General features: G+C 36.6%; 1 protein-coding gene across 1 annotated transcript in view; it reads right to left on the bottom strand.

The window, feature by feature from the left end:
• The window catches only part of LOC107084687 (formin-2-like), a 53418-nt gene that overhangs the window by 9024 nt on the left and 28667 nt on the right, over window positions 1-15727 (bottom strand). The window contains exons 8-13 of the mRNA XM_015374623.1: window positions 13293-13384; window positions 13079-13208; window positions 11981-12127; window positions 10982-11041; window positions 10264-10384; window positions 5668-5760 (exon numbers count right to left, since the gene is read on the bottom strand). Coding sequence (XP_015230109.1) covers window positions 5668-5760; window positions 10264-10384; window positions 10982-11041; window positions 11981-12127; window positions 13079-13208; window positions 13293-13384 — 643 coding nt within the window. The remainder of the gene's footprint in view (window positions 1-5667; window positions 5761-10263; window positions 10385-10981; window positions 11042-11980; window positions 12128-13078; window positions 13209-13292; window positions 13385-15727) is intronic.

Below are 15727 nucleotides of genomic sequence, written 5' to 3'. Positions count from 1 at the left end.
TATATATATATACACTAGCTTTTATTGTCATCACACTGTCACAAGTACAGAGCAACAAAATTAACCCAGAGTGGTAGTCTGTGTGAGTGCGGCTCGAACTCAGAGCCTCTGGATTGCAAGCACAATGAAGTTATTACAAAGACAAATCATAGTAGAAAATATGTCAGAGTAAAATACTGTGGAGTGGATAGAGGTTAACCTTCTAACAGGACAAGAAGCCCAAACATACTTAACACATTCACATGTTAGACCAGCAAAGTCACAACTCAGGTCTACATCTAATTGAGAATCTTTGACAAGACTTAAAAATCATTTTATGAGAATATGAGGTCTCCCTCGAAAAAGACATTTTATCTCAAGGGACTTCCTGGTAAAATAAAGATTAAAATAAAAAAAAATAAAAAAATATCTGCACTGCTTTAAGTTACTCTATCACATACAATACAACATCATTAAAAGATTTAGAAGTTGGTAGATGGAACATGAAAAATACTGAGAATTGAGTCCAGCATATTTTTCAAAGAAAAAAACATACTTATATAAATTAAATCATTTGAAATAATTGTTTTTTTTTTTATTAACTCATCTACATTTTGTTTGGACTGACAGCATTTCTACTTCTCATTTGACAATAATGTCATATGAAACTAGTGGTGGGCTGTTCTCTGAGTTAACGTGCTGCGTTAATGGCAGACTCTTATCAGGCAATAAAAAAAATATTGCCGTTAATCTACTTTCGAAGCTAATTTGGGAGCTGGGTCTATACTAAGCAGACTATGATGACTTTCATCTTGATATTTTAGCAATGATGTATATCTTGGGGCGAGAAAGAATCAGTCTTCCAACCTGTATAGGCGTACTGTGAAATTATAACATGGCATTCTGACATGGATGCAGCTATAAAGCCGCTTGGTTTACTTCACGGAGACTAAGACTAAAGCTGTTTTCACCTTGTGCAATGCAGAATTAGTTTTCTGCAGGAGTTCTTCCAGTCTAAAGTACCACCTAAACGTAAAGCATCCCCTGCTTTTCCCACGCAGGAAAGCATGGATGCGGAAGATGCTAGCCAGTACAAGCACTGATGTAGCGTAGAAGAGGAGTCGTGTTCTTCAAACTACAATGTTTGAGTTCAACCGAGGCAAGCCCATCCACACAGCTCTACCAGCAAAGCGAACTCATCTCCTCGCAAAGTGGATTGTCACCAGCTGCCGCCATCAGCGTTGTTGAAGATGATGGGCTCGAGCTTGCTCTTCAAGCAGCCACAGGTGACCCATCTCACAAACTAACTGCGAGGTGAACTATCATGAGGAGAATACATGATCAGCACGCTGTGGAGATAGCTGCCAAAGATGAAAAGGTTAGCTTTAGGAAGGCTATGTTATGTAATTTTAAATTTAATTTCAAAACGACTCCACGAACGATTAATAAAGCATTGTTTTCTTCTTGACGATTGCTTAAATAAATGTGGGTAAAGTGGGATGCTTTTTGAAAATGTAGTTTTTGTGGTATATTTATTTAGCCTATTTCATTTCTAGAGCTAGAGTTTCATAAGATACAAACCCATTCAAAGACATACTTTAACTTATTATTTAGGTAGGACACACATATGAATGCCTTTGCCTTTGCCTTGAATTAAAATGAAGCAATTTTATCTAGATTAATTTACCTAAATAAATAGATAAAGTCATATTAGTCTAGATTAAAAAGAAAAAATCAGTGTCCACCACTATATGAAACCTTAAAGATTTCTGTTAATTTAAACACACAAAGAAAAATGGATAGAACGAGTATAAGTTTTATGTCAGTCCTACTTTTAGTCTTTATGTATATCAGAAACAGATTATCACATGGTGGGCGCTCTTGTGCTTGTCATATTAACTCAATCAAAGACCAGCATGCATGAGAATTTGTGAAGTGAGCAGAGAAAATCAAGCTAGACCAAACAGCCGAGCTCCAACAAGTCCGCTCACACTGTTTTTCTGCGGTTAGCTTCATGGTCAGAAAATAAACAAAAGTGGTTTAAACCGTGGAGCCAGAAACAGTTTAACCTCAGGCTCTTTAGAAATTACAGAACTAACAAAAATAAGACATTTAGCCGGTGTTGTTTTCCCCTCCACCACTGCAAAAGAGGAACTCAAAGAATTCTGTCTGGAGGCCTCTGATACACATATCCATGCTGTAGTGCTTACATTCTGCTCTCAGGGGAAAAACCTCATCATTTGCATCAAAGAGAGAGCTCCCATATTTGTCTCAAACACACAGCAGAGAAACATGAACAGACGGAATGGAGGTGGAAAAAAGTTGGGTGCTTTCATTTGTAGACTTTAAAAAAAAATTTACACTGAACATTAGTGCTGAATAACATATGCTACGTATTATTCTCTCATTTAAATACAAAAGTGGAAGAGTAGATTATGAGTTGGGGCCTTCAGTAAGGCTAGCCACAACAAGCTGAATATATGCAGGGTCAATGCCAGGGCTAGGCAAAGAATGTCAATTGGCCTGTTATGTTAAATAAAGCATTAAATGTTAGGCTTTACCCTTTTGATGTAGATTAACATGCCCTGACAATGTTATATGCGTTAGATATTTAGAGTAAAAGATTGATTATTTCTGCTTGGCATCTAGTACAAGTGACATGAACTGAAATCAGTGACATGGGAAATTCTTTTACAATATTTAGAAACATTATATATTTGTAGTGTTATTGAATGTCAGTTTCTATTTTAGCCCTCACAAAGCTTTTTATCTGATTTCAATTCCATGTTCAAATTTAACTATTGGATGGAAAGCCTGGATAACTGTAGGATAGATTATAGAGGTTTAAACATTACATCTGATCAAGAGATAAAACTACAGCTGTAAGTGAGTTTGTAAGAAGGAGAGGCAAGATCTTTTACAGAATATCTTTTGGCAAAATCGGTCCAAATTGTATAACATTTTTTTAGCAATTAATATCCTGAATAAGGTATTAACTTTGTTGACCTGCCAATTTATTTTTCTTTTTTTTAAGTTCATATACTGTGTGCATTCAATGGTGGGTCCTCACTCCAAATCAAACTAATTGCCACAAAACATTTTTGTTTTGTTTTTGTAAACAATTTTGCCACATGAACACAGCTAGGCATGTGCAGAGAGATTGTCACATATTAAACACAATTACGTGTTAGCAGTCAACAGCAACACAGTATTCTTACAAGGTGCACAAGTTGTCTGTCAAGTTTATCTTTGAGTACTCAATATGGCCATGGCCAGATATTAACGTTTGACGAGTCTATGACATCAGCTACATTCATTTTTGTTTATCAAGTGTGTTTAGTTCAGATTTATATTGACGTACAGAAGCAGCCATACAGTCTCTCTGCCAGTGGCTGAAACTTGTACGCCTCAGGGCCGTGAGCCTCGTCTCTTTCCCCTTAATATACCGTCTCTGGTGAAGATAGTACAGAGATGTAACTGCTCCATTGTATGCCTCTGAATGTTGAGCTTTTTCCAGTCCAACACCTTTAAGTGAGTCATCATACAGGGGACCAGAATATCTCACCTGTTCAGCCAGGACAACAATTCCCCCTAATGACACCCTTATCAGAGACATAGATCAGTATCAGGTATTGCTGGCTAACAAAGACCCCAAACGACTGCCCATCCAAAGAGGCAGACCCGTTCGTCCGGTTCTATTTCGTCCGGTGCTTGCAGATAAAAGTAAACAGATCTACCTTTGGAGCAACAACAGAATACTTATGCCAGGCCTGTGAGTGGAGTGACTGTTTGCAGATTGTGCTTGTAGTAACGAAGACGAGAAAAAGATGATTGTTTAATATCCATGATAAATGTAATGGATTCTAAAATAACACTGCAACTCTGAAGTCCACTTTTGTTCTTTTTTCTGGTAGGTTAGTCCATGTGTGTTGATTGAAAGGTAATGCCTAGGTCAACAAGCATGTGCAAGCCTGTCAGTTTGTAAGCTAGTCAGGGGTTAGGGCTCCAACATGGAGCCACCACAGGGGTTTGCTTCAGTCTTTCTTAGTGGTTTCCAATGTAGTCTGCTTTGTTGCCAATCCATATCCTACCAAGAAGGTTGGCAAATATGCTCATATTCAAAGTTTTTTTTAAAGCAGGCAGTAGTTGATGATTTAAGTCCTGTAAATTGTTAGCTGCAGTCATAATGGATAAAATGTTTGTTTAGTACCTTCTTTCAGACAAAACCACTTTATTCTTTTGCTGTTTGGTCCTGATCTGCTATTCAAGAGGCCTTTTGTTGCATCTTTCAGCAGAAGTCATCAAGCACCCTGACTGATTTGTGGTTATGCAGCCCCAGCACCTTGTGTATTCTGACATATTTTTGCCAATAATTGGTTCACAAAAGTTTTCACTGATTGCCTAATATGTCTCAGCTACAAGTAAATGTCCTGACAAATGAACAGCGTCACTGGCTATAACAGAAAGAGAGTGACAAATGACAACATAAATAAATCATAATTCTAATTGGTCTAAAGATGTAAAATAATACTCTGTTTACATTTATGGACATTTATGGATACATTATCTTTATCAGTACCCAAGCCCTGACTTGCCCCAAAAGAAACAAATAGTTCCAGGATTGTTTAGGAAAGGTATGAAAAAACCCAAAGTCTTTAATGTTAAAAGCATTCTTTCATTAGACAGTATACTGGTGTGAAAACCAGATGTTTTATAAAGGTTTAATGTGACCTCTACCCAGGTTTTACCTGCAATGTCTTTGTTTTCTTAAGATCCTTGAACAAACAACATTGTCATCAAAGCAAATGTTTTAAGTTCAATACTATGCTTTTTCTAATTAAATGCCAAATGTTTGTGTTTAAACAACTCATCTTGTCAAAAATGTTTACCAAAAAATTTGACTTGCCCTCTGTGGAACAAATTTAAGAAGGATGACTGTTCTTGTATTCTTTTCCTCGTCCCATACTGAAAACAAAATTCAATATAAGCTCTTTAATGAAATTGTCTTTGTTTTACTTTTTTTTGGTAGAATGATGTAACCTGACAACAGCCAGATGCATGTCTCGCTCCGCCTAGCTCCACTCACATACATCTGGGACACCGCTCATTGAAAGTGATTTCCCCAACCGAATTTATGGTCTGGCCAATCAGGACGCAGGGCGGGTGTGTCCTGCATGTGACGTAGTGGAGAAGCGAGTTCTGTAAGTCGTTCGTCTATACTTTTTTGGTTGGCTTCTTTTTTAAAAATAAGTCTGCTGTGCACAATGTTGCCTTTTATCCGCAGATTTTCATGGCACAAACAACATTGATCATTTACCAACATTGCGCTGATTCCACTGTTGCTATATCCAAGATGTCGGCTGTTCTGTTTTGTTTTTTTCCTGCGTAGCTCTCACAGCGTCACGGGTTAGCTTCGGTGTGAGTGGTTGAAATAGCACGTTGATAAAGATGACAGACAAGTGGCTTATCCAATCATATGCAAGGAGTTTTGATAAGGCCCAGCCTTCAGTAAAGGCAATTCCTATGGCGGTTTCCCAGATGTATGTGAGTGGAGCTAGGCGGAGCGAGAGATGCATCTGGCTGTTGTCAGGTTAAGAATGATGAGCAAAAGGACATCTTTTTAAAAAAAATGAAAGACCTGTCCTGATCTTTTTTAAATGTGAAAAAAAAATGTTAAAATTGACTTACCTTGTGTTAGAAAGTCATTCATTTTGTCTTTGAATGGTTGCAGGTTTTCTTCAGATGAAACCTTGCAGACTTTATCGGTTTCATCAAAGCATGCTGAAACAACAAGACAATGTTGCATAAGAAATACATAATTCTAGAAAGGCATCTCATGAGGCACTGTTAAGGTAACTGCAAATTTGTGTTCTACTTCAGACAAACTGACATTTTTAATGCATCTCTAATGAATAATTGAAAAAGAGGGAGCGAAATCAGCACGACCCAAAATGGCTATTAAGCTACTTTAATAAAACTAGCCTGAACCCGTAGAGAAACCTATTGCCACGCTCCATCTGCAACCATAGCAGATATTCAAACTCAGCTCAACACTTAAGAGGTCACGAGTTAATAGGACAGGGAAGTTGGGATTGAGAAATTTATAGACCATATGGTAACTCAGCCAAAACAAAACTATGCTCTCTCCGTCTACTTATTTGTAAATGTCCCAGCGTCTTCCCAAAGCCATTTGTAATAATCAAAATCTGCAATGGAAATTGCATTTGAACCCAGTGTCTGTCTCATGTGAGTTAACTAGCTAATAATGAACTATGCAGGTATAGCATAAGATAATATACTTTTGCATGATCAGCATGCACCAAGTGCCACTGGGTTGAAAATCAACCTCCTGCAACAGGAACCGCATTTGTATATATTGCTGGTACTTTAACATGTCAGAGATTCTTTATGGCAGAGAAAAAAACAATATTTGGAGAAACTGTTCTGTGAAATAATTAGTTTAGCAGCAAAGATAAATAGAACATAATCATAAGAAAGGACTGCTTTAGCTATTTTTGATCAAGCTCAGTACATTCTCATCTACACAGATAAAAATACAGCTGTTCTTAATCACCATTTTAGGTTTGAAATTTGTTTTGCACATAGTTTCTTCCCAGAAAGTGGAAAAATGCATTTTCCAAGCATCAGTGTCATCAAACACTGTCAAACAGGAGCGCAGCATTGGACCCATTTTGTGCCATTACATTTTTAACATTACTATGAAGCTAGGGAAAGGAACAAAACTGTGGAAGGCCTTTTGGGTACCAGTGTCGCAGGGCACACACCGGAAAAACCTCATGAACAGTAAACCAGTGGTATTAATATTGCAACTGATGAAGATCCTTGAGTGGTTGGTCCTCCACCATTTTGCCCCTAGTGGGGTCTTCATTTGATCCACTGCAGTTTGTTATCATCCTGACATTAGCTATCTAATGCATTGAGCTTTGACACACTTATGTAAGCACTGTGCAGGTCAGATTCCCTAATTGTTGGCATTATGGTTGAAATGTTGGTGTCATTATGGTCTCAGACCTGAACCTTCAGTGGCACATAAAGGCAGTTACAAAGTCAGCCATTTAACACTGGAAGAACATTTCCAGGATTAAAGGACTAATGTCCAAGCAGGATATAGAAAGACTCATTCATGCATTTATCTTTAGTAGAATTGATTACTTCAACAGTATCTTCTGAGATTTGTCTAAAAAGTCCTTTAAACAGATGCAGCTTATGCAAAATGCTGCTGCCCATGTGCTAACTAGAACTACTGTAAGATAGTAGAGCACATCAGCCTGGTTCTGAAGTCCTTACACTGGCTCCTGCTGATCAGATAATAGAATACATTCTGCCGGGATATAAAACACTGAATGGATCAGCACCAACATAACATAACTTGTTTTCAGTGTTTCAACCTCCCAGACTACTCAGGTCTTCTAGTTCATGCCTACTCTGTACACCCAGAACTAAAACCAAATATGGAGAAGCAGCATTTAATTTCTATGCTCCACTTATCTGGAACAAACTTAAAGAAGAGTGTAAAAGTGATGAAAGCCCGAGTTATTTTAAGTCAAAGTTAAAAGCCTGTTTGCGCAGTTCAGCGGAACATTGACATCGATCGCATACATGTTAAATGCGTCCAACCTAGAAAACATTTGAATCGCTATATTCAAGATGGATTTTGTGGATTTTCAGAAGCGACCGGCATCCAACTAAATTCGGACACAAGTCCAGGTAAGGTAAAGACAAACAAAAAAAACTTGCTAAGTATGAGGGTGAGCTACAAAAACAAGCACAAGAAAGCTGTAGTTCCGGATTTATGCCATAGTTGGCAGTATTATTCGAAAATTCTGTAATGCCTTTAAAGTTAAACTGTTAACTGAGGTATTATTATTTTAAGTTTGTGGTCAATTTTTTTATCTGCTTTTCTGCCTGCTTTTCTCATGTTTTTATCTTTACCTGCTTTTATTTTAGTTACATTCTACTGTTTAATGTAAAGCACTTTGAATTGTCTTTGTAATGAACTGTGCTTTATAAATAAACTTGCATTCCCATAATGTACTAACAGTTAAGAATGGTGCTATGAAAACAATCTCATGTCAAAGACCTTCTTTGAATCCCGGTGGCTTCAGCTAGGTTCTATGGTCTGGCTTTTCGGCAGCTAAAAGGAAGCTGTGGACAAGCTCTTAAGAAAGCTTAGCTCTGTCTTAGGATGCCACCTGGACATAGTGCAGGTGTTGGGAGACAGGATTATGAGAAATATAACACTGTTAGACAATGTCTCCCAACCCAAGCATAAAGCGGCAGTAGAGATTATTCAGTGAAAGACTGTTGCACACTTGAAGCCCAAAGTAGAGCTCCCGTTGACCCACTCTCCAAAATGCCATAAGGCTTTATCATCTTTTCTGCTTCCAACAGTCACTGTAGGAGTTTACACACATATTTAAATAGATCAGAATTATTTTGACTTTTTCCTAATCGGTCAAATGTGTGTTACTAAAGTAAATTACCGTTTGCATTGCTTTGTGCCTGCTCCTCACAATGTTGGTTTCTACAGTCATTCTTATTGGTAAGTCATTACATTACTCTAAACTGGCTGCCATTGTTTCACCATGTGGATTAAAAGAAATCCACAAGGAAAATAAATACTAGTCTAAATACTAGTCATGGTGGTATATTTTGTATTTAATTTATTATGAAAAGAGACCTGTTCCAAAAGACCTGCTGCAATGTATTTAGGAGCTAAGCTAGTCAGTGATTTATAGACTCAGAAATATTTTAATACTTAATACTACACATTTTATTTAATTTAAGAATCCCCATTAGTCTCTATGAGAGTAGAGACTACTCTTCCTGGTTATCAGAGCTAGTTTAAGGAGTTTAGAACTGGGGTCATGCGCTCGACTTTCTTAGTTTTTCTGAGGATTCGGATAGTAGTGTTCTGGATCATCTGCAGCTATCTGATCAACTTTTTAGGCAGACCTGTGAAGTCAAAGTTGCAGTAATCAACTCCTCTAAAAATGAGCACGGGCAGGAATTAGTTTTTCAAGACACTTGCCAATAGGACATCTGGAGGGAAGAAGGATGAGGTAAGCTTTTATTTAAATCCTTTAAAACACTGTATCACTGAGAATCCTTTTGGCTCTGACTCATACCAGTTAGTGATTTTTTTTACCCCTTCTGGCCTGGAGAACTTTTGCTATGCACGGTTTGCAGCTTTTCAGAACTTTTTCTTTTTTTACTTTGCATATGTTCTGTGTACTTATGTTAAGCACCTTTGTATTTTTTTAACAGGTTTTGTATTTGCAATGCATTTTCACTTTACTGCTCTCTTTTTTGTAATTGCAGAATTTCTGTTTTGCATTTTTCTTTTTCATTTGTTTTGTGTAGCTGTATTTTTTTGCATTCTCTGTATTCCAGTGTGCTTACACCTCTCAGCCCGTCTAAGACTAAATGAGAATAAACAGACTTCAGGGCCTTCATTTATTGGTTTCACTGTGGAAAATCCAGCGGATAAAAGAATAAAGGTCAAGAACTATTATTATTGACTATTAAAATGTTTCAAAATACACTCGTATTATGCCTCTCAATTGCCAAAGGAAAAATACTAAAATGGTTGTTGGTTGAGCTAATTGGCTAAAACACATCTGATCAAAGAATGCATGAGTCATCTAATAAAAACACCTCTTTATGTATCCAAACATGTTCATTTAGAGTTAGGATTAGCCCATCTAACTATTGCCAATTTAAGTGAGACCAGACTATGAACAACAATTTGCTCCAGAACAATTTGGAAACTGAGTAATCTAGTCCCAAAAAAAGACTCTTTCTTCAGAACAATTCTTAGCTCTTCTAGTTTAGCTGATAAAAGAGGATATTTCAGCAGCAACAGTTCCCTGACTACAAATAAAATCATTATATAGTCTCAACTTGGACTTCAGGAAGACAGTAAAGGCATGCAAGGTCTGAGATAGGTATATCTGACAAATCACATCTGCTTCTGGTTACTTCATCTGTACAACCAACAGATACTATCTCTCTTTTGATATGCCTGTCAGTCCATGCATGACCATTGCTGGTAAAGTTAGGAAAATGATGATGACTTTTGCAAGAAATTACCTAAATATGTGCCATAAAATATTTTGAGAAGATTTAGGAGGTAATAAATTCAAAGACCAATGCAATGGCAGCATAATTTGATAGTTTAGCAACAACCACATTTCAGAAAAAATTGGTTTATAATTGAATATTTTAGTAAAAGAAGATTCAGTGTGATGTAAATGCAAGAACCATTAAGGTCTTTCTTCAGCTTGCGTAGATCTCTTTCAAAATCTTCAAATTTCATCTGGGAGGCTTGAAAAAGGTCCTGGGGCTCAGGCAGAGGGTAGAGGGACGTGTCTTTGCCAGCATCCTAATAAATGACAACACACATGCATGCATGAAAAATATATATGATGCAAAACACACACCACTCTGTCAAAGTAAATCTTACTCCTTAAAGGGAGGGCCTTTCTATCCTAAACACACAAATGGAGGATTCAAATAAATTCTGTTGGAGATTGACATAAACTTATCAGCAGAAAACAGGTTTCTAACCATCTGATTTTACAAAAAGGCCATTACCAGAGTTACAAGCATGCCATGCAGGTATTTTTTGGCAGACTAAGTTACTGAGTTAATCTCATCTGGAGCAGCAAATTATTTATGCTAACACTTCTTTGGAAGCAGTGCCAGGGGGCCAACTAAAGATTTCAATGAAGCCAGAAGAAAGAAGAACTTAAGCCAGAGATGACGAGAGACGGGCAAAAAAAAAAGAATGTATGAGAATAACAAAAAGAAAGATTTGTCTCTGCTGCAAATGAGAAAAGGGAAAACAAATAATTTGATAAAGGATAGGCCGTGGTATCCTCTGGCAAGAGAGGAAATGAAAAGAGAGCTCTGGAAGGATTTCTAAGCAAATCAGACTAAAACATAGGAGTGATTCAAATAAACAGGAACCAAAACATACCTCATCAAAGTGCTTCAGATAGTAAGCAACAATGTAAGACAAAAGACTTGTGGAGTTATCCTAAAAATGAAAAAGAATGAAAAACATCAAAATAAATAAAGCAGCATGTTTTATCTATTAATCCACTCATTTTGGAGCAGCATGTTTTAATCTATGTTGACATAAAAATGAACAGAGATCCAAGAAGCTGGATTTAAATTAGGACAATGGACGAGAGATGCAGCAAAACACAATTGGGCCGGACTAGTCATCATAACTCACGAGTTAGTGGAAAGTTTCAGTACTTACATGTTCTACTGCTACAAACACGCACAGCACTGTGTCCTTTTATGGCATTTTTTAAGGACACAGTGAGTGTGTTGTGATACCAACTCAGTTGTAAACAGAAAGGCCTAGGGTCTAAATTCTTAACAGCTATTGTATATGTCTGGGGCCTTTAAGGTTGATCTTTTATACCAAAAACTTAAAATCAAAAATATTACATAAATTACATAAATTGTAGATAAATAAGACTAGTAGTAGCCATTCAAAATGTCCCCACTTTCCTTGATGGGCTCTGGCTAGTCCCCTACAATTCCTTTTTAAACATTAATCTTTTTACTAAAATGTTCCGTCAGGATTTATGGACATTAAGATCTAAAGAAATCTTTAGATCTTAGCCCCTTGCATTCACTGAATTACAGGGTCTCCTGGTCAGACCCTGTAATTCAGTGAAAGGCTGGAGTCAGAGTAAAAAAAAATAGCATGCCCAGGAGAAGGAGGGGATCACTCCATTGGCTGGACGTTGGATGGGATTTTGCTGGAACTGCAGGAAAGTGGGCTGCCATTCGGCTGGTGTCTGACTGGGAAGGGCCATTGTGAATGGCTGCTACTGTAGTTGCAAATGTTAAAATTATCTTAAAGGTAGACTTGCATTTTTTGGAAGAGATTTCAAATCTGATCAAATGTGCTTCCAGATTTCAAATCTTTACTTCAAAATACATTTGACTTCATACTCACACTGCTTTTAACATCCTTTAGTTTTGGCAGGATGTCCAAGGAAAACCCATCAGCCTGTCCACGGGAACGATTACCTCCATTCATGAAGTTGCCAAATGCCAATACAAGGCCAAGCACCTGCAACACGGCCTCACTGCTCTGTAAAGTCTGTGGTAAGACAGAATGACAGAAGCTCAGATGGACCACGGATGTACAGTTTTGCAAAAATATTCATAAACTATTTAAGGTATCTTACAACTAGAAAGTTCATTATATTTTACTATTATAATTTCATGTGATCAACACAAACAGTAATATGAATGAAATTGATGTATAGTTTTCATTCGTAAAAAAAAAAAAATCTTAAAATGTGATAGAATGTTTTGCTAATTGTGCAGTTATCTTTTTGTTGTATAAAAATTCAATTGTACTCTCCTCCCTTGATAACTGCATCCCGAGAGCTCCACAAGAGTTACCACAGTGCTTCTGGTTACATCTGTAAAATTAGTTTTTTTCTTGAACAACCTGTAATTTAATGTGCACCTAATAGTACGTATAGGTTTGTGTTTGGGCCATTCACTTATTTTCCTGATAATGGTTTAAACAGTGCTTCTTGATATTTCATAAAGGTTGGGGTATTGTTTTATAATCCAACCCAGCTCTAAACCTTTCCACAAACAGTTTCATGTTATGGGAAACTTTACAACTTCATTCAAGTGGTATTCATTTTTTTGTTTTCATAAGGCTTTTTCACTCAGGATCTCCAGAGAGAAAAAAGGAACAACAAAAAACAATTGTAATTATTAGGACTAATTCCTGCCATCACAAAGACATATCCTGGGCCCAGCAAAATTAAGGAAATTCAATACTAATGCTGCCACACTTTTTATATTTCATTTTGAGTATAAAATAGTTTGAAAAACGTTGTATTGATTTATTTCAACTTTGTAATCATGCATTGTTTGTATTTATTATAAGTTTATCACATGATTTTTACTAATCAAAATGCTTCACAGCTTTCAGTTGTAAGATGGCAATTGGAAAAAGTTGAAGCAATGTGAATAGTTTTGGGGAATCTCAGTTTATTGAAATAGACAAATGTAAAGTGCAACAGTTTACCTTGCATACTCTTTGCAGAATTTCAATTTTACGCAAAACTGAGGTGATGCACTCATGAAAGGTTGATTGAAACAAGATGCAGAAGACCCGCTGGGAGAAATTGGGAATTTGGGATAACTGGAATAGAAATCTAGAGAGGGGACAAAATGAAAAACATTACTGTAGCATTATCCTCAGGGAGGATCTGTGTGTTGAACTTGTTTCTAGAACTTACTGTTCAGGCTTGTCCAGAGGCTTTGCATCGTCCTTGTCTTGGTTGGATTTCATGTGCTTTTTAATGGAATCAATCTCGTCATTCTGAGCCCTCTGCCAAGGAAAAATTTAAGTTGAAATGCAAATGATGTTTTCTGCAATATAGATTAAAACTGTGAAGCTCAAGAAAATTAATCATCGATAAAAGAATAAATGCCCCAATGTTCAAATCAAACCCAGTTTTTTTGACAAGCAGAACTAAAGTTGAAATATGAGTAGCAAATTAATCTTTTAGTAGATTTTATAACATAAATATTCTCACAGTCTTCAAAATGCAGTCAGGTGTTTGATGTTTCCCCTCACTTGTCTAAATTCTAATGTCTTTTAATTAATGAGGAAAAACTGAACTTCAACCAGGAAATAAGTCAAACTGAACTTTGTAGATAAACCTGATAAACCATGTCTAAATAGGATGAGTTTCACAACTGCCAGTTACTGTAGCTCGACTAGATTTCTGACTATTATCCTGGTGCCAGGTGATGGACCACAGTTTTATTCAAAGTGGTTTAAAAAAGCACTCAAAAATGTGCTATTGTTTCAAAAGATGGCAAGACAAAATACATGAATGTTTTGAAGTAGATGGGCTAAACACTAAACCTTCCTCAGAAAGAAAATGTAAACTTTAAGTCTTTTAAGGCTCATCAACCTATGGTCTAAGCATTTTGGTTTTCTTCATCGCCCTTCATGTCTTTCTCCATTTTTCCCCTTCTCTAGAGTTTGGCCTCGGCATGGATCCTTGGAAAACATCAAACACCAGCATCAAAAGCTCTGAAAGCCCGATTAGTATTCTACACACCGCTGCCTTATGTCGGTGAGGGCAGGCTCTTCTAGAGATGTTTTCAAGTGTAAATATATTTAACACAAAGCAGATCCTTTTCAAAGGGCAGCGGCAGAGCCCAGCAGTGTTTGGTGTAATTGGGGACAAGTAGGCATTAACGTGTGATCCTTGAATTGCTAGGGCATGTTGGAGCGGTTGTTAGCATGAGAAATACAGTCCCATGTGGAATATCCAATGCAAAATAGAGCAGGATATTTGTAATGCTAGAATTCTAGTGGTCACCAAGTGTTATTCATTAACTAGGCTTCTGATGCAAGGCTAAACAGATCCAGTCAGAGCTCAATCACTTTTCAAGTCACTCAACGTGTAAGATTGAGAATTATGAAATTTATGAACAAGTCCTTGAAGATGAATTGTATAATTTTATTAAGACATGTCATGTGCAATCATTGAAAACAGTCTCGATTGAATTTTATATGGAAATCATACTTCACTGTAACAAAAGATTATTCAAGATTAGATTATTTTCAGAGATCGGCATCTTAAATGTTATTTGGCACTGGAAAAACGATCTAAAAATAAGTAAAAATTTCTTAATTTAAGTGTATTTACCCTTAGAGAAGGTAAATGAGATAGTTTACCAATGGAATGTGTATTTTTATCCTTAAAATAAGATAATTAGATAATATGCACTTTAAATAAGACATTGCAATTGTGTTTTCACATTTTAAGTGTAAATTGTCTTGTTCGATTGGAAAAGTGTCTCACTTATCTCCTCAATCCAAGAACAAATGCACTTATTTTAAGAAAAAATTTGTTATCTAGATTTTGATTTTTTTCCAGTGTGCCATTTATTGCAACTTCTCTTTATCTTAACCATAGTTATATTCTGAAGTCCCTAGTTAAATCCCTTGTTCTCAACATTGTCTAGTTTAGCTTAAGTTTTTCATTGTACATGGTAAGCTGTATTTGTTAAATTTTGCTAAATGTCTTGTTACTGAATCTGTTTCATATGACAGTCTTATGTATATTGCGATACCTTTCAAAGATCAGACTTTATTTTTGCTCCGTTTTTTTTTTTCTTTGGAGAGGGGGGTTTAACTAACAAACAAATAAAATTGTATATATTTACGATAACAGCACCATTTGACCAGGGTAAGTTGTTGCACATGTGCACATGGGTAAACAAGCAAGTAATAAAAATAAGCCAAATACCACCTCCCTGTGAAGATGTGAAAATAATGAAGAAAAGTCCAACATTCAAAGTGGAAACAAAAATATTTTTTTTTACTCAAAGAGGGATAAGACACTGATAAAACTGGGCATACAATGAATTTTGATGCCCCCTTTAGTGAGATCTAAACCTGTGAAGGCCTTCAGATGTCACTGCCAAGTTGATGGATACAAGTTTTTGGAATAGAATTGTTGTTCTCTAGAGTCTAACAACAAATAAAATTATTGAATTAATAGATTGAGTTGCCTGCCTTGCCACTCTGGGGGGATGGTGGGTCTCCTTCTATATCTTGGGGGCTGGTTCCCTGCTTGGGGTTGGAGCCTAGACCTGTGAGGGTAATATATATATATAATGAATGTAAAAATTTGTGCGGTGTGTAGTCTTG

This window comes from Cyprinodon variegatus, unplaced genomic scaffold (genome assembly GCF_000732505.1).
Source record: "Cyprinodon variegatus isolate N-32 unplaced genomic scaffold, C_variegatus-1.0 Scaffold106, whole genome shotgun sequence".
In the NCBI taxonomy this organism is placed as follows: Eukaryota; Metazoa; Chordata; class Actinopteri; order Cyprinodontiformes; family Cyprinodontidae; genus Cyprinodon; species Cyprinodon variegatus.
The sequence above is the reverse complement of the archived record's forward strand: the minus strand, read 5'-3'. Positions and strand labels throughout refer to the sequence as shown.